The sequence below is a fragment of the Heterodontus francisci genome, chromosome 15, assembly GCF_036365525.1.
Source record: "Heterodontus francisci isolate sHetFra1 chromosome 15, sHetFra1.hap1, whole genome shotgun sequence".
Taxonomy (NCBI): domain Eukaryota; kingdom Metazoa; phylum Chordata; class Chondrichthyes; order Heterodontiformes; family Heterodontidae; genus Heterodontus; species Heterodontus francisci.
The window spans coordinates 40,377,895-40,402,457 of NC_090385.1; the positions used below are offsets into that span (position 1 = coordinate 40,377,895).

General features: G+C 42.8%; 1 protein-coding gene across 1 annotated transcript in view; it reads right to left on the reverse strand.

The window, feature by feature from the left end:
* las1l (LAS1 like ribosome biogenesis factor) overlaps positions 1-24,563 on the reverse strand; it is a 129,312-nt gene that overhangs the window by 95,990 nt on the left and 8,759 nt on the right. The window contains exons 3-5 of the mRNA XM_068047403.1: positions 22,673-22,742; positions 16,437-16,518; positions 212-367 (exon numbers count right to left, since the gene is read on the reverse strand). Of these exons, the coding sequence (XP_067903504.1) occupies positions 212-367; positions 16,437-16,518; positions 22,673-22,742 (308 nt within the window). The remainder of the gene's footprint in view (positions 1-211; positions 368-16,436; positions 16,519-22,672; positions 22,743-24,563) is intronic.

Below are 24,563 nucleotides of genomic sequence, written 5' to 3' on the forward strand. Positions count from 1 at the left end.
GTAGGGCAAGCAATTTGGCACAGAACAATAAATCCTACAGATTTCTACACTTACAACCTATAGAATGATTTCTGAATACTATTCTTCTGCATGAAAAATTTGACAATGAAAATTCAGTTTCTGAGCAAATCTAAGCAATAACAAATTATTTGCCACAACACATAATTAGCAATAGCTAAAGTACTCATTTTCAAAGCTTTCATGAACCAACCATATAACTCTTTCTGTTTCAGTTCCTCCTGTAGTTGGGCTTCATCATCAGCTTCCTCCTCTTCCTGTGAGTCCAACACCCAGTTATCCACAAGGTTGTTTCCCAGCTGTCGATTCCAGTACTGCTGCCGCAACCACTCCAAAACAAATTCACAACCTTAGGAAGAAATAAAATCACTATAAAATTATTTGAGCTTGCACATCCGCTACAGAGATCAATGTAAATTTATAATACATGAAAATGACATGGAAATTTAGATTTTATTTTAAAGTTACATCTTCCATTTGAGGAAAAAGAATTATTTTAACAAAGTTTTTAAAAAGTCCGACTTATCACACCAATAACAATTTGCATTTAGTGTTTTTAACACAGTAAAACATAAGAACTGTAATGGCAAGCATATGCAGATATACACAAAACTTCATATTAAATCATACAAAGAAATTGTATTCCCGTGTTCCTCTTGCAAGAGGATGAAGGTGGTTGGTAATAAAAGTAGCTATGCAAATTCTCTTAGATCATAGCAAATTCTTGTAAGAGATACCACCTATACAGGTCTTGAAATTAATTCCCTGTCCCTTTAGTAAATTAAATGCACACAGTCATCATAACTATACATAGTATAACTATGATTATAACAGACATTTTAGTAACTGGTAACTCAAAACACCATATTGCACAAAAAAGTGGGCACAAGTTTAAAAGAGCATCAACAGCAGAGCAGTGCCCTCTGCTGGCATCTGCTTGCTATTGCTTTGAATTACCAAATAATTTGAAGAATTTTTTTAAATGAAGGGTCTACACTTGAAGTCAACATCTTTTCCCCATACAGATGCTGTTAATTTTACGTTCTGCATTAGATATTCTCAGACAGTGGCATAGTGGTAATGTCACTGAACGATTAATCCAGAGCCCAGGCTAATGCCCAGGGGACAAGGGTTCAAATCCTACCACGGCAGCTGGTGAGATTTAAATTAATTAACAAAATTTCAACTAATTAGTAAAAAGCTGGAATTGAAAGCTATTCTCAGTAATGGTACCATGAAACTGTCATCGATTGCCATAAGAGCCCATCTGGTTCACGAATGTCCTTTAGGGAAGGAAATCTGCCGTTCTTACCTGGTCTGGCCTACATGTGACACCAGACCCACAGCAGTGTGGTTGACCCTTAACTGCCCGCTAAAATGGTCTAACACGCTACCCAGTTCTACCAAACTGCTACAGAAAATTCAAAAAAGGAATAAAACCGGACAGACCACCTTGCATCAACTCTGCAAAGACCCCCTGACAAACATTTGGGGGCTTGTGCCAAAATTGGGAGAGCTGTCCCTCAGGCTAGTGTTACGACAAGGTGAGAAAGAGGACTAGAGTTCCCTTTCAGCCTTCACCTGGTCTTACTGCAACAGGGCTTTATTTTTAACAGTTTTGAGCTCCGCCTTGGTGAATGCTTGTTCACCGCTTTCCAATTCTAAGGCAAAGAAACCAGCACAAACAGGCTTTCTTAGGTTTAAAGAAAGGTGGAATTTTATTAAAACTTAAACTCTAATTCGGTTGAGGCCTACGGATACACAACATGCCCATGGTAGCATGCATACACGATACCCACGTGCAAAGAGAGACAGAAAAGAGAAGAAAAATAAAGTGAAAAGGTTTGAGGCAATATCTGAAGAGTTGTTGTTACGGTTCTTCGAGCTCACTGTAGAGTTCTTGATTGTAGGCTGATCTTGCTTTTCTTTGGGGCCCAGTATTCTTCTTAAGCCTTGTTCGCTGTAGGAGACTTTTTTCTCTTGGGGCTCATGTGTCTTCAGTGGATTCAGTTCCATGAGGAAGAAATGGGAGCAGACAGCAGAGGCTGCAGCGAGCCAGCCAGGAGAGGTCTTTTCAATCCAGAAGCAAATAGCTTTCTCCAGGCTTTCAGTTCAAACTCTACAATTCAGAAAAAAAACCCAGACTGCCCAGCAGGCTAGCAAAGTGACTAACTGGTTTGACCAAGTCTGTTCTCGGTGTATTGTGTGTGTCAGGGAATGGTCCTTTGTCTAAAAACACTGCCTGTTAATAAGCAAAAAATGTCTTTCCAGCCAGGGCCTGGCAACCTCTTGTAACAGGCCTTCTCTCCTTCCCAGCAACAATTTGAAATTTAATGTCCATGTGGCAAAATTAATGTGTCTCATTCTTGGCAGGTGGGGGCCTACATGACACTAGTCAAGCAATAGCCTGACATAGTCAAACTCACAGAATCATACCTTACAACCAATGTCCCGGTCACCACCATAACCAGCCCTGCGTATGTCCTGTTCCACCGGCATATGAATATACATTAATGCCCTGGACCTTTGTGTACAGGGCACAAATTCAAAGTTTGCAAATGATACAAAACTTGGAAGCATTGTGAACTGTGAAGAGGATAGTGTAGAACTTTAAAAGGATATGGACAAGTTGGTGGAATGGGTAGACAGGTGGCAGATGAAGTTCAATGCAGAGAAATATGAAGTGATTAATTTTGGAGAGAGGAAAATGGAGAGACAATATAGAATAAAGGGTAGTATTCTAAAGGGGTGCAGGAGCAGAGGGACTTGGGTGTATATATGCATAAGTCATTGAAGGCGGCAGGACAGGTTGAGAGAGCAGTTAATAAAGCATACAGTATCCTGGGCCTTATTAATAGGGGAATAGAGTACAAAAGCAAGAAAGTTATGTTGAACTTGTATAAGACTCCAGCCTCAGCTGGAGTATTGCGTCCAATTCTGGGCGCCGCACTTGAGGAAATATGTGAGGGCATTGGAAAGAGTACAGAAAAGATTCACAAGAATGGTTCCAGGGATGAGGAATTTCAATTATGAAGATAGACTGGAGGAGTTAGGACTGTTTTCCTTGGAGAAGAGAAGGCCGAGAGGTGATTTGATAGAGATATTCAAAATCATGAGGGGTCTGGACAGAGCAGATAGAAACTTTTCCCACTTGTGAAAGGATCGAGAACAAGAGGGCACAGATTTAAAGTATTTGGTAAGAGAAGCAAAAGTGACATGAGAAAAAACTTTTTCACACAGTGAAGGTCTGGAATGCACTGCCTGAGAACGTGGTGGAGGCAGGTTCAACTGAAGCATTCAATAGGGAATTAGACAGTTATATGCAAAGGAAGCATAAACAGGGTTATGGGGAGAAGGCAGGGGAATGAAACTGAGGGAAATGCTCTTTCACAGAGCCAGTGCGGACATAATGAGCAGAATGGCCTCCTTCTGCTCTGTAACGATTCTGTGATTATGTGACAGACCCAGCAAAGGCTGTGGCACACTGGTATACAGACAGGAGAGAGCTGCCCTGGAGTATTCAACATCGACTCCAGACCCCATGAAGTCTCATGGCATCAGGTCAGACATGGGCAAGGAAGCCCCCTACTGATTACCACCTATTGCCCTCCCTCAGCTGATTAATCAGTACTCCTTCATGTTGAACATCACTGGGAAGAAGCACTGAGGGTGCAAGGGCACAGAATGTACTCTGGGTGGGCAACTTCAATGTCCATCACCAAGAGTGGCTCGACAGCACCATTTCTGACCGAGCTAGCAGAGACCTCAAGGACATATCTGCCAGACTGGTCCTGTGGCAGGTGGTGAGGGAACCAATAAGATGCATCTGTTCATGAAAGTGTAGGTAGGAGTGACCACCGCATAGTCCTTGCGAAGAAGTCCCATCTTCACACTGAGGATACCCTTCATCATGTTGTGTGGCACTACCACAGTGCTAAATGGGATAGATTCAGAAGAGATCTAGCTGCTCAAATCAGGGCATCCATGAGGTGCTGTGGACTATCAGCAGCAGCAGCAGAATTGTATTCAACCACAATCTGTAACCTCATGGCCCAGGATATCCCTCACTCTACCATTACCATTGTTACAAAAGGTTTTATTTTTGTACTAAAATCTTTGACTTCTGTGTGTTTAAAAAAAAAACTGTAAAAAAAATTTTGAGTAGGCTTGGACACCTGCAAATAGTTTGAATTTTTGGATGTTGACTTTGTATGTAAGAATAAGAGAAGCAAGCAGTTTCAAGGAAACAGCAAGGGGTTTTGACCTCCTTTCAGTGACTGAGGAGACAGTGTGTCTGGACATGTGACCATGTTCAGAAAGGTTTTTCCACCACTTTGGACTTTTAAAAACCAGTGAGTTGGACAAAGAGCAGACATTTTGAAATTTGGCTATGACCTGCCTGGAGAGAGAGAAAAGACCCAGAAAAGAAAGTTACTTCTCTCTGAAGAGGAAGACTGCTTTTCAGAGAAGAAACCCCTTTCTGTCAGAGGTAGCAGATTCCTATTGCCTCCTGTGTTTTGGGAGATCCTGAAATCTGAAGAAAGTTCCTACTGCTAAGACTGCTGCTTTAAAATCCAAGCAGTCCTGCTGATACACCCTTGCTGAAAGACCTATGTGAAGCCTGCTGCAGACAAATTGCCTTGAATGCCTACCCATCACAGACTGTTCATCAACCTTGCCTGGAGAGACTTCGAGTGACATCTGACTATTCAAATCTGGGACACCTCACGATACCAAAAACATCCTGCCAGATCACAATAAACTCAATTATTTTTTCCTTTTTATTCTTAAGAAACAGCTGTAAACCAAAAAATCCTTTTCCCCAGTTAACTGGTTTTTGAATCTGTGCCTGGGTGTGCATGAGGGCTAGGAAAATAAGGAGTTTAAAAAATATATTTTCATATATAGATTTATATTATTGTTTAAAGACTTATTTCTTTTCTAATAAATAGTTAATGTTGTTGGTGTTTAATGAAACCTGGTTTGGTGTGCTTTATTCTGGGGGACAAATAGAGCGTGTCTAATTTGGCTATTCTTCGGTAGGTCAGAAACTTTCTTGATATGCTGTGACCTGTGGAGTAATAGGACTGAATTAACAGTGCATTACTCCCACCTTGGTCATAACACCATCAAGCCAAGGGATCAATCCTGGTTCAATGAAGAGTGTAGGAGGGCATGCCAGCAGCAGCAGCACCAGGCATACCAAAAAAAAAATGAGGCGAAGCTACAACACAGGACTAATTGCATGCCAAAACAGTGGAAGTAGCATGCAATAGACAGAGTTAAGCAATGCACAACCAACGGATCAGATCAAAGCTTTGCAGTCCTGTCATATCCAGTCGTGAATGGTACGGACAATTAAACAATGAACAGGAAGAGGAGGCTCCACAAATATCCCCATCCTCAATGATGGGGGAACCCAGTACAAAATCAGGGCCAAAGACAAGGCTGAAGCATTTGCAACCATCGCCAGCCAGACATGCAGAGTGGATGATCCACCTCGGCCTCCTCCTGAGGTCCCCAGCATCACAGATACCAATCTTCAGCCAATTCGATTCACTCCACGCGATATCAAGGAACAGATGAAAGCACTGAATACAGCAAAGGCTATGAGGCCCTGACAACATCCTGACAATTGTACTGATGACTTGTGCTCCAGAACTAGCCATGCCCCTAGCCAAGCTGTTCCAATACAGCTACAACACTAGCATCTACCAGACAATGTGGAAAATTGCCCAGGTATGTCCTGTACACAAAAAGCTGGACAAATCCAGTCCAACCAATTTCCATCCTCAGTCCACTCTTGATCAAAGAGATGGAAGGTGTAGTTGACAGTGTTATCAAGTGACACTGACACAGCAATAACCTGCTCACTGATACACAGTTTGAGTTCCGCCAGGGCCACTCAAGTCCTGACCTCATTGCAGCCTTGGTCCAAACAAAAGAGCTGAACTCAAGAGGGGAGGTGAGTGACTGCTCTTGACATTAAGGCAGCATTTGACTGAGTATGGTATCAAGAAACCTGGCAAAATTGACATCAATGGGAATCAGGGGGAAAACTCTCCACTGGTTGGTGTCATACCTAGTACAAAGGAAGGTGCTTGTGGATGTTGGAAGCCAAATCATCTCAGTCCCAGGACATCACTGAAGGAGTTCCTCAGGGTAGTGTCCTAGGCCCAAACATCTTCAGCTGCTTCATCAATGATCTTCCCTCCATCATATGGTCAGAAGTGGGAATATTTGCTGATAATTGCACATGTTCAGTACCATTTACAACTCCTCAGATACTGAAGCAGTCCACGTCCATATACAGCAAGCCCTGGACAACATCCAGGCTTGGGCTGATAAGTGGCAAGCTACATTCGTGCCACACAAGCGCAAGGCAACGACAGTCACCAACAACAGAGAATTTAACCATCTCCCCTTGACATTCAACAACATTACCATCGCTGAATCCTCCATTCTCAACATCCTGGGGGTTACCATTGACCAGAAACTGAACTGGACCAGCCATATAAATAACATGGCTACAAGAACCAGTCAGATACTGGGAATTCTAATGTGACTAACTCACCTCCTGACTTCCCAAAGCATGTCCGCCATCTACAAGGCACAAGTCAGGAATGTGATGAAATATTCTCCACTTGCCTAGATGACTGCAGCTCCAAATCATTCACGACAAAGCAGTCCACTTGATCGGCACCCCATCCACCAACTTAAACATTCACTCCCTCCACCACCGACGCACAGTGGCTGCATTGTGTACCAGCCAAGGGAAACAGCCTCAGTGTCTACCCTGTCTAGCCCCTTCAGACTCTTGCATGTTTCAATGAGATCATCTTTCATTCTTCTAAACTCCAAAGAATACAGACCCAATTTACTCAGCCTCTCATCGTAGATCAATCCTCTTATCCCAGAAGCCAATCTAATGAGCCTTCGCTGCGCTGCCTCCAAGGCAGGTATATCCTTTGTTATGGACAGGTGGGAAGTGGTACAGGTGGCTTCTACTTTTCAACTCTCAACTGATCGCAAATAGTGTTTTTGCAAAAGTAGTGTTTTAGTCCAAATGTTTATTAAACAGACAAAAGGACAGGTTTCCCATAGATTTTTTTAAAAAAAAAGTTAACTATTTATTCAACATTACCGAAAATGTTCGCTATCTCACCCACTCACGCATTCACACACACGAAGAAATAGAGACTAGAGGGTATCATGCAATTAGGGCCTGATTGTTGTAAAGAGAATGCACTTTGAAACCACCTTAGTTTTCTGGGAGGACTTAATAGTGTTGCAGCCCTGAATGTTTGTCAACTTGGAATTGATTAAGTATCGCAGACTCCTTTGGCTAAAATTCTGTCCGAAGTTAGTGGTGGAAGTCCTGGTTCGATTTCTCAGACGGGGAGTTTTCAAGGTCACCCTGCAATCTCTCTGCTTCAGTAGTTTAAAGATGCTGCTAGCAGGATCAATCTCACAGCATCTCTGGCTGGAATGTCTTTGTCTCTATCTCTGAGAAATTTAAGAAAAACCCTCATCAGGCTGAGTTTCGGTCAGGTAACTCAAGACGCTCTCCCCTGGGGCGTTCCTACAATGTTCCAGTATGTGGGAACCATTGTTACATAATGGCGTCTGAACGTGGTTCTTTTTGATAAATAGGTGTTATTTCACACCTATTATCTTGGCCTTGGCTTCAGAGTCAGTCTGACTGCAAAAGCCTTTGCTAGCCCAATTTTTGATGATCGGAGTCATTTACGTGTCAATGTGCCTCCTCAAGGCGATTCCAGACATTAATAACGGTCCTATCTTCAACAGGCAAACATGTTGACTGGCAGTACAGGAGAGGACCACCTGACTCTCCCTCCATGTTGCTGGATAGCAAAGAGTCCATTTTGTAGCTTAATTCAACAGTTTACTTTAATTTCATACTTTCATCACATATGGAGATCAAAACTGCATAGTATTACGGGTGTGGTCTCACCAGCCCTGTACAATTGTGGCAAGACCCACTTATTCTTGAACTCCAATCCCCTTGCAATAAAGGGCAACATGCCATTTGCTTGTTGTACCTGCATGCTAACTTTGTGTTCCTTGGACGAGTCCACCCAAGTCATTCTGAATATCGTTTACAAGTTTCATGCTTTTAAAAAAATATTCTGCTTTTCTGTTGTTCTATAAAGTGAATAACCTCACACTTCCCCACATTATACTCCATCTACCACCTTGGAGCCCACTTACTTCACCTGTCTATATTTCTTTGCAGCCTCTGTATTCTCCTCACAGCTTACATTCCTGCCTAGTTTTGTATCATCAAACTTAGATATATTAATCTTAGTCTCTTCGTCTCAGTCATTAATATAGATTGTTGAGGCCTCAGCTATTTACACTGATCCTTGCAGCACTCCATTAGTTACAGCTTGCCAACTTAAAAATGCTCCATTAATCCCTAGTCTTTGCTCCCTGTCCATTAACCAATCCTCTATCTACACCAATATATTACCCACAACTCTACGAGCCCATATCTTCTGCATTAACCTTTTGAACAAATGCCCCTGCTCAAGGTCCTTAACAGGAGGCAGCCAATGAGAAGTCCGCCGTCCACAATATTGCTGAGCCGGTCTCGCTGCCAACAAATTCGGGTTCAGGACCACCATTTGGTTCAGATGTTGGGGTCCTGAAGTCCCCAGTAAAATCCAGGCTATTGTCTTAAAGCTACTGAAACGTGCAAACTAAGAAGCTTTGATGGCGGCACTTTTGAGATCCCTCTCCCTACCCGCCCCCCCCATTCCCCCCATCCCCATTGGATCCATTCTATTACCATGGCATGAAATGCTCAAGATGGTACACAGTGATTCATTACTAACATTCAAAATGACAAATGTCAAGATGCAAATCAGGCAACTGGCTTCAAGTTAGAAAAGTATATTGTGTGGCCTTGCAAGCTAATCCTTGTGAGCTGAATCTAACATTACAGCAGTATCAAATTAAAAATCTAGCACAGACAATAAAAACGTACAGACCAAAGCATTATAGATGCTAACAGACCCTCTATGCAATTTTGACAACAAAGAACAAAGAACAGTACAGCACAAGAACAGGCCAAGCCTGCGCCGATCTTGATGTCTGTCTATACTAAAACCTTCTGCACTTCCGGGGACCGTATCCCTCTATTCTCATTCTATTCATGTATTTGTCAAGATGCCTCTTAAACGTCGCTATCGTACCTGCTTCCACCACCTCCCCCGGTAGCAAGCTCCAGGCACTCACCACCCTCTGTGTAAAGAACTTGCCTCGCACATCCCCACTAAACTTTGCCCCTCGCACCTTAAACCTATGTCCCCTAGTAACTGACTCTTCCACCCTGGGAAAAAGCTTCTGACTATCCACTCTGTCCATGCCACTCATAACTTTGTAAAGCTCTATCAGGTCGCCGCCCCCCCCACCTCCATTGTTCCAGTGAAAACAGTCCGAGTTTATTCAACCTCTCCTCATAGCTAATGCCCTCCAGACCAGGCAACATCCTGGTAAACCTCTTCTGTACCCTCTCCAAAGCCTCCACGTCCTTCTGGTAGTGTGGCGACCAGAATTGCATGCAATATTCTAAGTGTGGCCTAACTAAGGTTCTGTACAGCTGCACCATGACTTGCCAATTTTTATACTCTATGCCCCGACCGATGAAGGCAAGCATGCCGTATGCCTTCTTGACTACCTTATCCACCTGCGTTGCCACTTTCAATGACCTGTGGACCTGTACACCCAGATCTCTCTGCCTGTCAATACTCCTAAGGGTTCTGCCATTTACTGTATACTTCCTACCTGTATTAGATCTTCCAAAATGCATTACCTCACATTTGTCCGGATTAAACTCCATCTGCCATTTCTCCGCCCAAGTCTCCAACCGATCTATATCCTGCTGTATCCTCTGACAATCCTCACCACTATCCGCAACTCCACCAACCTTTGTGTCGTCCGCAAACTTACTAATCAGACCAGCTACATTTTCTCTTTTTATTTCAGATTGTCAGGATTTGCAATTTCTTTCCAATATTTTAAAATGTATTTATTTAGTAAGCTGTAGATTCCTGTCCACAGCAAAACTCTTTCATCACAAACATGATAATGGCCTACTGCATAAAGATTTGACCCCCTCATTTTAACACAAGGAACATTTAATAGTGCCCAATTGCAATATGCTGCAAAACAAGCTGATTTTGTTATTGAAAAATCACAGTAATGTTAAGTTCCACCATGTAGGACCAAGATTGGAAGAGTGACTGAGAAACTGAGATAGGTCAGCGAGTAGGTTACCCTAAGCCTGAATTTTAAGTGTCTTGATTGCTTTTCCTTCAGGTCATTTGATATTGCCAAGTGACCATTCTTCATGTGTGGGCCCATACAATGAGTTTTCATGGAAGGCCAAGCTACTTTGCACCATGGGAGCAATTAGAAGAAATCCTGGCTGATATTTCTTGACCACAATCACTGAAGCAAACTGCTTCCCCTTTAGCAGCTCGGCTGAGATCAGTTAACAGTACAGAAGGGAATCAAACAAGGAAACTTCTGGTATGTGTACCAATGTCTTTCCTAACTAAGCTATCAAAGAAAGGAGCTCTCATGAAAATTATGTATTTCTTTACTTGCTGCTTTGGTGGCATTCTGGGTAACAGTAAACAGAACTGCAATATAAATCAAGATTCTGAAACTGAATTAATTTCATTTCAATTCAAAGATATTTACAATATTAAAGGAGAAGAGAAGTTTAGGCAGGAGACGCATTTCCCCCCAAGGTACCATGTCACATGAGAGTAACAGCATGAAGAGTATTTGTCAATCACATATGAGCAGATCAGAAAGTAGGCAAATAAGGAAACCATCAAGTAGTAACAAGAGGTTTAAAAATTAAGAATCAGCAGTCTGGAATTAGCTACCAAAAAAAAACTCATTTTATGTTTTGCAACTGTCATTTTTTTCTCCAGTACCCTAAAAAAAATTCCAAGAATAAGTCACATGACCATTAAACTGCTCCACATTTCCTTCCAGAGGACTGTCCCTGTTTCAGTTGCCCAAGAATTGGATTTATGGGATTCTTCACAGCAATTATTGTGTAAGCTGTCATGAACCCTGAATAAATAGATTCATCTGAGTAGCAGTTTACATCTTCCAGAGTGCACCAATGTAATTGTGTAAGCACTCTGGATAACACCCAGAATGCAGCATTCCTTGCAAGTCTAAAACAACAGATTTTAGTGAAGAGTGCATAATACACAATTTTTATGTTTGAAAGCAAGACTGGCATATCACAGAACATTTAATCTCTTGTGGCATGTAAACCCTAATGCCACTGAACAATGAGAAAAGGACAAGCAGTTCAAAAACCCAGAGAAGTCTTGAGGTAGTCATGATTTTTTCCCCTATATAAACACAACAAAACATAGGAACATAGAAACAGGAGTAGGCCATTCAGCCCATCGAGCCTGCTCCACCATTCAATACAATCATGACTGATCATCCACTTCAATGCCTTTTTCCCCACACTATCCTCATATTCCCTTATGTCATTGACAGATTTCTAAATACCAATCTCTGCTTTAAACATACTCAATGACTGAGCTTCCACTGCCCTCTGGGGTAGAGTATTCCAAAGACTGACAACCCTCTGAGTAAAGAAATTTCTCCTCATCTCAGTCCTAAGTGACTACTCCCTCATTGTGAAATTGTGTCCCCTGGTTCTAGACTCCCCAACCAGGGGAAAACATCTTAACTGCATCTACCCTCTCAATCCCTTTAAAGTATTTTGTAAGTTTCAATGAGATCACCTCTCATTCTTCGGAACTCTAGAGAATACAGGCCCAGTTTCCCCAATCTCTCTTCACAGGACAGTCCCGCCATCCCAGGAACAAGTCTGGTGAACCTTTGTTTCACTCCCTCTATGGCAATAACATCCTTCCTAAGGTAAGGGGACCAAAACTGCACACAGTACTCCAGGTGCAACCTAACCAAGGTTCTATACAATGGAAGCAAGACTTCATTACTCTTGTACTTAAATCCTCTTACGATAAAGGCTAACATACCATGAGCCTTCTTAATTGCTTGCTGCACCTGCATGTTAGCTTTCAGTGACTTACTGACGGGAACACGCAAGTCCCTTTGTACATATACATTTTCTAATCTCTTACATTTAAGAAATACTCTGCACATCTGTTCATCCTACCAAAGTGGATAACCTCACATTTTTCTACATTATATTCCATCTGCCACGTTCTTGCCCACTCACTAAGTCTGTCCAAATCCCCTTGAAGCTGCTTTGCATCTTCCTCATAACACACATTCCCACCTAGTTTTGTGTCATCAGCGAACTTGGAAATATTACATTTGGTCCCCACATCCAAATCATTGATGTATATATTGTGAACAGCTGGGGCCCAAGTACTGATCCTTGTGGTACTCCACTAGTCACAGCCTGCCTGCAAATGCGAGCATGACCCGTTTATTCCTACTCTCTGCTTTCTGCCTGTTAACCAATCCTTAATCCATGCCAGTATAGTACCTCTTACCCCATGTGCTTTAATTTTGCTAACCAACCTCCTGTAGGGGACTTGATCAAAAGCCTTCTAAAAATCCAAGTATACTGCGTCCACTGACTCCCCTTTAATCCATTCCGTTAGTAACGTCCTCAAAAAACTCCAACAGGTTCATCAAACATAATTTCCCATTCATAAATCCATGTTGACTACACCCAATCAGATCATTATTATCCAATTGTCCATTTATCACATCCTTTAGAATAGATTCTAACATTTTTCCTACGATTAATGTAAGGCTAACAGGTCTCTAGTTCCCTGTTTTTTCTCTCCGTCCCTTCTTAAATAATGGTGTGATATTTAGTACCTTCCAATCTGCAGGAACCATTCCAGAATCTATACAATTTTAGAAGATGGTCAACAATGCATCCACTATCTCCATAGCTACCTCTTTCAACACTCTGGGATGTAGAATATCAGGTCCCAGGGACTTATCAACCTTCAGCCCCTTTAATTTCTCCAATACAACCTTCTTACTAACACTAATTTCCTTCAATTCCTCATTCTCCCTAGTCCCTTGGATCTCTAATTCTGAGAGATTTCTTGTATCTTCCTCAGTGAAGACAGACAGACATTTAGCTTCTCTGCCATTTCTCTATTCGCCATTATAAATTCTCCTGACTCTGCCTGTAATGGACCCACATTTGTCTTCGCCAAACGTTTCCTTTTTACATACCTATAGAAGCTTTTACAGTCCATTTTTGTTTTTTGCTAGTTTACATTCATATTCTATTCTCCCTTATCAGTTTCTTGGTCTTCCTTTGCTGTATTCTAAAATCCTCCCAATCCTCAGGTTTACTACTATTTCTGGCAAAACAAAGTGAACAATGAACTTCTGAATATTATTTGAGGCAATTGGCAGGAAAATTAAAACCAGACACAAGACCAAACACCAATTTCTACTCCAAGGACAGACTCAGCTATAACGCTTTCTAAAGGTCAAAAAGCCTGCCAATATGATACTTGGAAATAGTCTATCATCAAACAGCCCGCACATTCAGTACTTGAAGATTCCCAACAATGCTTTATATAGAGTGCAATGTCAACAGAATGTTTTGGTGCCAGTACACCAAATGTGGGACCGAGTCTCATAGACCTATGAAGTCCCAGGGATGACAGGTCTCAGGCAGCAAACCAGTAAGGACACCACAACCCTCCCAAAGACCAGAATTAGTAAGGGCGGAGGAAAAAAAAAGAAATTGCATTGTGGCTGGTGGTGGGAATATGGATTCTGGAACTTACAACAACATACCCCCACACCTACTAAAATACAAGAGTAACTGCTTCAAATTTAACACTGCAGCTACAGTGAAAAAAAAGCTGTGGCAGCAGCTTTCTCAGCATTTCAGATTGAAACTTTAGAAATATTCTGCCTTGGTTTAAATTTGGTACTTAGCTTCTGTAATAAATTAATTAGTAAAGGCAATACCTAACTTAGCCTCACAGACCAGCAAGTCCTAGGACTCAGTACAGCATAAGAAGAGCAATAGTAGGTCCTAAAAATTGGCTTCATTTCCTGGGTTAGGCAGGGGGCAGCAGCAGAAATCAGTCAGGATTCTCACTCCTGATTATTCAGTTTCTAGAAAAATACATAACTCATGAAGGACTTAGTGAAAGAATGCTGCATTTTAAAATAAACCAAGTCAGCAACTGGGGTATAACAGCTTTAATACCAAGGGGTAAGAGGCAAAAAGGACAATTTTTAAAAAACAAGTTAAAAACAGGGTTCCCATTTCTGCACTCTAGAATATGCATTTGCCTTGTTGTGAGGTGATCAGGATCAAGGTCGATGCCCTTCAGAAATGAAAAAATGCCCGCATTCCCCATCTTGGTTCTCAAGAATAAATACTTGAGAAGTTATTGCAAAGCTGGCAGGGATCAGGGAACTGGAACCCAGCATGAGCTCGTGCCTTCAGGAGTAGAGGAGAAAATGCTGATGTGTGAAAAAAAAAACTGCTTTACTGGCATAACTTAGTACAGTGACACCAGAAGTCTGAACTTGTGATAGTGAAATAAATGGTTCAGTTTCTGGTTTTGTATAGAGGCTAGGATCACTACTCTGAAAAACAGACAGTAGAACAGACAGAAACAGAAGCAAAATACAGGGCTGGAAATCTGAAATAAAAACAAACATTGGACCCAATATCCACTGGTCCAGGTTCTGTGAATGGGGTGGGGTTTAAAATTCCACAGTGTGCATTTTTTTTCCAGCAAGTTCTGTGCCTGGAAGCCAGCCTGTCACGCTTGGCTCCCTGTTGGGTGGAGAACTGTCCAGGAGGCTGCAGCCCCAGGATCAAGTAGGAAGTCGGCATTCATCCTCAAAATAATAAATAAATGGACAACCTCCTGGAAGCAGGACTGCCCCCTCCACCCTCCAGAAAATGCTCCAACCCACCCTTTTTTTTGTGGTTAAAATCATCCCTGTTAACTCTGTTTCGCTGGCTCCAAGATGCTGCCTTGTCCTGCTGAGGGCTCCCAACATTTTCTGTTTTTATTTCAGATTTCCAGCATCCGCAGTAGTTTGCTTTTATTTTTGTGCTTAACTCACTTCCACCTCTCTCCCAGGAACACCCAACTTAGAAGTTTTGCTTCTCTGACAGGATTTCCATTTCTCTATCTCATGCACCTTCACTGTTAAATGTACTTGCTGATGAAATGTTTATCCTGTAATTTCTTCCAGTTTTGATGAAAGGTCATTGATCCTAAACTTTGTTTCTCCCTCTGCAGATATTGCCTGACCTGCTGAATGTTTTCATCATTCTGTTCTTAAGTAAAAATGGCAGTTATGCTGAACTTTTCAAAACTAGTTAGGCCTCAGCTAGCATACTGTGGCCAATTCTGAGCCCCACATGTTAGGAAGGATGTCAAGGCCTTGGAGAGGGTGCAAAGGAGATTTACTAGAATAGTACCAACAATGCAAGACTTCAGTTATGCGAATAGTCCGAAGAAGTTACGATTGTTCTTCTTAAATCTCCCCTTAATCCTTGGTGTTTCAAAATGAACATATTAGCAATGATGGGACAGGTAAAGACCTCTGGTCCATCCAGCTCATCCATACAAATATGACACCTAGCATCACAATATAAACATTCTTCACCCCGCTTGAACCCAAGTGATCTCCAGGGAGAGACAAAAGATGTTTTTTTAAAAAGGCCAATTTGGTGGGCAGGGGGTGGCAGGAGGAGGGGAAAAAAAATGTTGAAAATTCCTCTCTGGCCCAATTTGGCAATCAAAACGAGTCTATGGAACAAGAAGTAGAGTTTGTATAGAATAAATAAGGCGAAATGGTTTTCAGTGGCAGAGGGGTGAGTAACCAGAAGTCAGACATTTAAAAGTCATTGGCAAAAGAACCAGAGGTAACGTGAGGAAAAAAGTCTTTGACGCAGTGAGCTATAATGATATGGGATGTAATGCCAGAAATGCTGGTGAAAGCAAGTTCAATAGTAACCTGCAAAAGGGAATTGGATAAATACTTGAAATGGAAAGATTTGCAGTGCTGTAGAGAAAGACCAGTTGGATAGAAGAACCAGCACAGGCACGATGGACCAAATAGCTACCTTTTGTGAGGTGACATTCTGTGTTTCTAGGTTTGCATTACTCACCGCTGACAGAACAATGTTAAAGAGCAGAACGCCATGCCCTGACAGCGACCAGAATTTAACTTTATTGCTTCGGACAGGCAACATAAGCCAGCACAAAACACAGATCTACATCCGACTGTCTTCCAACAGGAACCAGTGATAATGAAGCGTGAGGCCAAAAAGACGAAGCAGGCAAAAAAGGTGGCAAGACAGGCAACAAGTTCACCAGTTTCTATTCTAGCAACAGAGAGCACTTTATTACCTTTTCTGCACCATTTTAGAGTGGGGAGTTTCCTATGAGTCAGCTCATGTCGTAGATTTACTATCCACTCCGGTATATTCATCTAAAAGAAAAAAAATTGGTATTTCTGAGAACGTCATTTTCACATTAGCCTCCAAATTAATGCTAAATTGGGAACAAATTCCATTTGTCACTCACAAATTGTGTGCTCTCGGTCCATACTGAGATTATCCAAAATAATTTTATTAACCAGACAGAAGATAAGTTCACCCCATCAGTCAGGACTGAATTCAAACCCAAGCCACAGAGAGGGAGGGCCAATAGCTAACCATTGCACCACCCGTTCTACAAAGCCAAGTCTCACACTATTAGCAAATATAGAAGCACAGGGTGCAATGGCAGGTTTGATCCCTCACTCCCAAGTCCTTGATCTCACATGGAAATGTAACATCTTCTAGAGAAGGGATAATCAAAATGGGAGTCTCCTGGAGGCTATTACGAGACTGCAGAATAGCACAGGAAAGAATTAAAGGGGAGACTTTATTTTTTAAATTCCCAAAAATATATATTGTTAAAACTTTTAAAGTGGCATACTAAGTCAAAAACTATACATTAAATCACTCTCCTGATTGCCTGGTAAGTAGTATGCAGTCATAAAAATCAATAAGTCCCAAGTTCGACCCCTGGTTATATGGCAAGTTAAATGAATTACAGCCAAGGCAGTAGTTGAGCATTACAATTATCCTCCACATCCTTGGACCAGACAAGCCCAGAAAGGGCATGCAGAAAATGGATGAGAAACCTGAAGAGATGGATATTCAGGGCTATGGTGGAGATGCTTGCCTTGATGGGCAAAAGGAAGAGGGCTGGACAGCAGAGACAGCCAAGCAGATGATCTTTACCTTGGAGATTTAGCAGTTTAAGGAGGCAGTTGGTAGCGGAGAACAAATTAGCTTTGGCAAGAAACCAGTGAGTGAAACTCAAAAAATGAACTTTTTCCTCCAACCATTCACAAGACAGAAAAGACGTAGCAGAGAAACTATGTCAACCACACACACGCACTTCATACATTACACCTAAATAATTTATGTTTTACCCAACTGTGGTTAATGTTTGGAATAATGTGCAAAATGTCTGTGGAATGCTGAGTGGACAAATATTGTAGTCATTACTTTATCCTTTCTGTCAACAGTTTATTACGGGTTACAGGTTATAAATCTCAAGTTGTTTTAAACATGGTCAATCACTTGACAACTTTGAACATAGTTCCATTCATAGAATTTGGCAAAGATGCTCATCAAGCTATGCAGCCAAATACAGATAGACCTCCACAGAAAGTTCATACAGATTGTGAACACATACAGTATGCATCAATGCAGGTCTACACTTTTTCAATAAAAACTAATGTCCCCATCACTCACATTAAGCCAAGAAGTGGGCAATAGGTACAAAGGGCATTAAACAGCAGGCCAGAACCAAAGCCCTGTCAGAGAGTATAATGGCCAGGTAACAAGTTGGCATGGGAGAGAAAAGAGGGACGAGAAAATAGAGGTGAACCAGCACGTGTAGTGTCTCCCACCCACCCTCCTCCTCTAACCATAAAAAAAGGACTCTGGTGTGTTGATAAGGTAAGCTTTTTATTTAGGAAGTTCTGTCCGTTGGATTGCTAACCTAACAAGTTTTGACTTGTTGTTTTTTTTTGGTTTTTCAGTAGATTTGTTGGGAATTTGGAATAGTGGGAATGGAGGTTAAGGCAGTTGCATGTTCCTCCTGCAGAATGTGGGAGGTAAGGGTCGCCAAGAGTGTCCCTGCTGACTGCATCTGTGGGAAGTGCACCCAACTCCAGCTCCTCGAGAACCGCGTTAGGGAACTGGAGCTGGAGCTGGATGAACTTCGGATCATTCGGGAGGCGGAGGAGGTTATTGAGAGGAGTTATGGGGAGGTAGTCACACCTCAGGTAAAAGAAGTAGGTAGATGGGTTACCGTCAGGGGAAGGAGAGGGAACCAGCAGGCAGTGCAGGGATCCCCTGTGGCCGTTTCCCTCAACAACAGGTATACCGTTTTGGATACTGTTGCGGGGGACGACTTACCAGGGGTAAGCAATGGGGTACAGATATCTGGCACAGAGTCTGTCCCTGTTGCTCAGAAGGGAAGCGGGAAGAGGAGCAGAACATTAGTCATTGGGGACTCCATAGTTAGGGGAACAGATAGGAGGTTCTGTGGGAACGAGAGAGACTCACGGTTGGTATGTTGCCTCCCAGGTGCCAGGGTTCGTGATGTCTTGGATCGTGTTTTTGGGATCCTTAATGGGGAGGGGGAGCAGCCCCAAGTCGTGGTCCACATAGGCACCAACGACATAGGTAGGAAGAGAGATGGGGATTTAAGACAGAAATTTAGGGAGCTAGGGTGGAAGCTTAGAGCGAGAACAAACAGAGTTGTTATCTCTGGGTTGTTGCCCGTGCCACGTGATAGCAAAGCGAGGAATAGGGAGAGAGAGGAGTTGAACACGTGGCTGCAGGGATGGTGCAGGAGGGAGGGTTTTGGTTTCCTGGATAATTGGGGCTCTTTCTGGGGTAGGTGGGACCTCTACAAACAGGATGGTCTTCACCTGAACCAGAGGGGTACCAATATCCTGGGGGGGAGGTTTGCTAGTGCTCTTCGGGGGGGTTTAAACTAATTCAGCAGGGGAATGGGAACCTAAATTGTAGTGCCAGTGTACAGGATGTTGAGAGTAGTGAGGTCAGGGATATGGTTACAAGGACGCAAGAGGGCACTGGCAAGCAAGAACCTGGTTTAAAGTGTGTCTATTTCAACGCCAGGAGCATCCGGAATAAGGTGGGTGAGCTTGCAGCATGGGTTGGTACCTGGGATCTCGATGTAGTGGCCATTTCAGAGACATGGGTAGAGCAGGGGCAGGAATGGATGTTGCAGATTCCGGGATTTAGCTGTTTCAGTAAGAACAGAGAAGATGGTAAAAGAGGGGGGGGTGTGGCATTGTTAATCAAGGAGAGTATTACAGCGACAGAAAGGACGTTTGAGGACTCGGCTACTGAGGTAGTATGGGCTGAGGTTAGAAACAGGAGAGGTGAGGTTACCCTGTTGGGAGTCTTTTATAGACCTCCGAATAGTTCCAGAGATGTAGAGGAAAGGATAGCGAAGATGATTCTCGACAGGGGTGAGAGTAACAGGGTAGTTGTTATGGGGGACTTTAACTTTCCAAATATCGACTGGAAATACTATAGTTCGAGTACTTTAGATGGGTCAGTTTTTGTCCAGTGTGTGCAGGAGGGTTTTCTGACACAGTATGTAGACAGGCCAACCAGGGGCGATGCCACATTGGATTTGGTACTGGGAAATGAACCCGGCCAGGTGTTAGATTTAGATGTAGGTGAGCACTTTGGTGATAGTGATCACAATTCGGTTAGGTTTACCTTAGCGATGGGCAGGGACAGGTATATACCGCAGGGCAAGAATTATAACTGGGGGAAAGGAAATTATGATGCGATTAGGCAAGATTTAGGATGCGTAGGATGGGGAAGGAAACTGCAGGGGATGGGAACAATCGAAATGTGGAGCTTATTCAAGGAGCAGCTACTGCGTGTCCTTGATAAGTATGTACCTGTGAGGCAGGGAGGAAGTTGTCGTGCGAGGGAGCCGTGGTTTACTAAAGAAGTTGAAGCGCTTGTCAAGAGGAAGAAGAAGGCTTATGTTAGGATGAGACGTGAAGGCTCAGTTAGGGCGCTTGAGAGCTACAAGCTAGCCAGGAAGGATCTAAAGGGAGAGCTAAGAAGAGCAAGGAGAGGACACGAGAAGTCATTGGTGGATCGGATCAGGGAAAACCCTAAGGCTTTCTATAGGTATATCAGGAATAAAAGAATGACTAGAGTTAGATTAGGGCCAATCAAGGATAGTAGTGGAAAGTTGTGTGTGGAATCAGAGGAGATAGGGGAAGTGTTAAATGAATATTTTGCGTCAGTATTTACAGTAGAGAAAGAAAATGTTGTCGAGGAGAATACTGAGATTCAGGCTACTAGGCTAGATGGGATTGAGGTTCACAAGGAGGAGGTGATAGCAATTTTGGAAAGTGTGAAAATAGATAAGTCCCCTGGGCCAGATGGGATTTATCCTAGGATTCTCTGGGAAGCTAGGGAGGAGATTGCAGAGCCTTTGTCCTTGATCTTTATGTCGTCATTGTCGACAGGAATAGTGCCGGAAGACTGGAGGATTGCAAATGTTGTCCCCTTGTTCAAGAAGGGGAGTAGAGACAGCCCTGGTAATTATAGACCTGTGAGCCTTACTTCGGTTGTGGGTAAAATGTTGGAAAAGGTTATAAGAGACAGGATTTATAATCATCTTGAAAAGAATAAGTTCATTAGCGATAGTCAGCACGGTTTTGTGACGGGTAGGTCGTGCCTCACAAACCTTATTGAGTTTTTCGAGAAGGTGACCAAACAGGTGGATGAGGGTAAAGCAGTGGATGTGGTGTATATGGATTTCAGTAAGGCGTTTGATAAGGTTCCCCACGGTAGGCTATTGCAGAAAATACGCAAGTATGGGGTTGAAGGTGATTTAGAGCTTTGGATCAGAAATTGGCTAGCTGAAAGAAGACGGAGGGTGGTGGTTGATGGCAAATGTTCATCCTGGAGTTTAGTTACTAGTGGTGTACCGCAAGGATCTGTTTTGGGGCCACTGCTGTTTGTCATTTTTATAAATGACCTGGAAGAGGGTGTAGAAGGGTGGGTTAGTAAATTTGCAGATGACACTAAGGTCGGTGGAGTTGTGGATAGTGCCGAAGGATGTTGTCGGGTACAGAGAGACATAGATAGGCTGCAGAGCTGGGCTGAGAGATGGCAAATGGAGTTTAATGCGGAAAAGTGTGAGGTGATTCACTTTGGAAGGAGTAACAGGAATGCAGAGTACTGGGCTAATGGGAGGATTCTTGGTACTGTAGATGAACAGAGAGATCTTGGTGTCCAGGTGCATAAATCCCTGAAGGTTGCTAACCAGGTTAATAGGGCTGTTAAGAAGGCATATGGTGTGTTAGCTTTTATTAGTAGGGGGGTCGAGTTTCGGAGCCACGAGGTCATGCTGCAGCTGTACAAAACTCTGGTGAGACCGCACCTGGAGTATTGCGTGCAGTTCTGGTCACCGCATTATAGGAAGGATGTGGAAGCTATGGAAAGGGTGCAGAGGAGATTTACTAGGATGTTGCCTGGTATGGAGGGAAGGTCTTACGAGGAAAGGCTGAGGGACTTGAGGTTGTTTTCGTTGGAGAGAAGGAGGAGGAGAGGTGACTTAATAGAGACATATAAGATAATCAGAGGGTTAGATAGGGTGGATAGTGAGCGTCTTTTTCCTCGGATGGTGATGGCAAACACGAGGGGACATAGCTTCAAGTTGAGGGGTGATAGATATCGGACAGATGTGAGAGGTAGTTTCTTTACTCAGAGAGTAGTAAGGGCGTGGAACGCCCTGCCTGCAGCAGTAGTAGATTCGCCAACTTTAAGGGCATTTAAGTGGACATTGGATAGACACATGGATGAAAATGGAATAGTGTAGGTCAGATGGTTTCACAGGTCGGTGCAACATCGAGGGCCGAAGGGCCTGTACTGCGCTGTAATGTTCTAAAATTCTAAATTCTAAATAAGCAAAGCACATGTGGGCCAGGTGCCAAATTGCAGATAGGTGAGGAAACAAACTAAACAGCAGCATAGCAATGCTGTGTTTTGTTATAGAATTGATTCTCCAGATTCAATTGACTCATACTGACCAAATGATCAATAGCCTCAGACATTTATCCTGGAACAATCAGCATTACATTGGAAACACTGTATAATCATTCATTTTTCAAGACAAAGACCTATTATAGATTTTGTTTCTCCCTTCGCACCAGACCTATTCTTCATGGAAGTGTACACAGTAAGCATTTGCAGGCTATTCAATTATGGAAGACATTAGAACTGAGCATAAATAGTCATATACGGCATAGAAGGAGCTCATTCATCCCATCAAGGCGATGCCAGAAAATCTATTCTCACCACACTAAAGCAGGAGTCACTAAAACTGGAGTCACTAAAACTGCGGCTGATTTTTGTTTCCTTCCTAACCCAGCAATAGAGGTTAGCCTGTAGTACCCCAGTTAAATAAATCAAACGTAGGTGAAAGAGCCAAAACTGTATCTCGTTTATATTAACATACGAATTAGGAGCAGATTATACAATTTTTTTGAAAAGTATATATACTAATATTTTACTCACCTCATTTGCTAAACGTCGCAGTGGCACAGCGATATTTTTCTGCTTCCTTTCAGTAATCAGATTAACAAACCTACCAAGAGTTCAGAATCCAATGTTGTTATCCATTCTATTCACTAAGATTATCTGAATACTTTAACAAATGTTGAAGTAATTGTACTGCAAGTACATTAATACAAACTAAGTAACTACAGTAGAATCCACCTTTAGTGATCAATGCTTGTACTGATCATGCAGATGTTATCAGTTAGTATTTAAATTGCCACTTCAAAACCCATCTAAATTGTAGGCTTTACTTTAATAATTATGCTTCCCCAACCCCATGTTCATCTGTTCAGTTTTCACTGTACTTGTACGTAAGTAAAAGAAAACACATGCCACACAAGTGCCAGGCAATGACCATCTCCAACAAGAGAGAATCTAACCATTTCCCCTTGACATTCAATGGTATTACCATCGCTGAATCCCCCACTATTAACATCCTAGGGGCTACCACTGACCAGAAACTGCACTGGAGTAGCCATATAAACACCGTGGCTACAAGAGCAGGTCAGAGGCGAGGAATCCTGCAGCAAGTAACTCACCTCCTGACTCCCCAAAGCCTGTCCACCATCTACAAGGCACAAGTCAGGAGTGTGATGGAATACTCTCCACTTGCCTGGATGGGTGCAGCTCCAACAACACTCAAGAAGCTCGACACCATCCAGGACAAAGCAGCCCACTTGATTGGTACCCCATTCACAAACATTCACTCCCTCCAGCACTGACGCACAGTGGCAGCAGTGTCTACCATTTTAAAAAAGTAGAAAGAAAACAGGGAATTAGCCTGACATCAGTAGTGGGGAAAATGCTTGAGTCCATTATAAAAGATGTAATAGCAGAGCACTTGGAAAACAACGACATGATTGGACAAAGTCAACATGGATTTACGAAAGGGAAATCATGCTTGACAAATCAACAGGAATTTTTTTGAGGATGTAACTAGTAGAATAGATATGGGAGAACCAGTGGATACGTGTATTTGAACTTTCAGAAGGCTTTCGTAAGGTCCCACATAAGAGATTAGCATGCAAAATTAAAGCACATGGAATTGAGGGTAAGGTACTGACATGGATAAAGAACTGGCTGGCAGACAGGAAACAAAGAGTAGGAATAAATGGATCTTTTTCCAAGTGGCAGGCAGTGACTAGTGGGGTACCGCAGAGATCAGTGCTAGGATCCCAGCTTTTCACAATATATATTAATGATATAGATGAGGGAATTAAATAAATTAAATACAATATATCCAAGTTTGCAGATGACACAAAGCTGGGTGGGAGTGAGAGCTGTGAGGAGGATGCAGAGAAGCTCCAGTGTGATTTGGATAGGTTGAGTGAGTGGGCAAATACATGGCAGATGCAGTATAATGTGGATAAATGCGAGTGACAGAAAGGTAAATTATCTGAACGGCGATAGAATGGGAAAAGGGGGAGGTGCAGCAAGACCTGGGTGTCCTTGTGCACCAGTCGCTGAAAGTAAGCATGCAGGTGCAGCAGGCAGTTAAGAAGGCAAATGGTATGTTGGTCTTCACAGCGAGAGGATTCGAAAACAGGAGCAAGGATGTCTTGCTGCAATTATACAAGGCCTTGGTGAGACCACATCTGGAGTATTGTGTGCAGTTTTGGTCTCCTTATCTGAGGAAGGATGTTCTTGCTATGGAGGGAGTACAGCGAAGGTTCACCAGACTGATTCCTGGGATGGCAGGACTGACTGATGAAGAGAGATTGTGTTGATTAGGCTTGTATTCGCTAGAGTTTAGAAGAATGAGAGGGGACCTCACAGAAACCTACAAAATTCTAACAGGACTGGACAGACTAGGAAGGATGTTCCCAATGGCAGGGGAGTCCAGGACCAG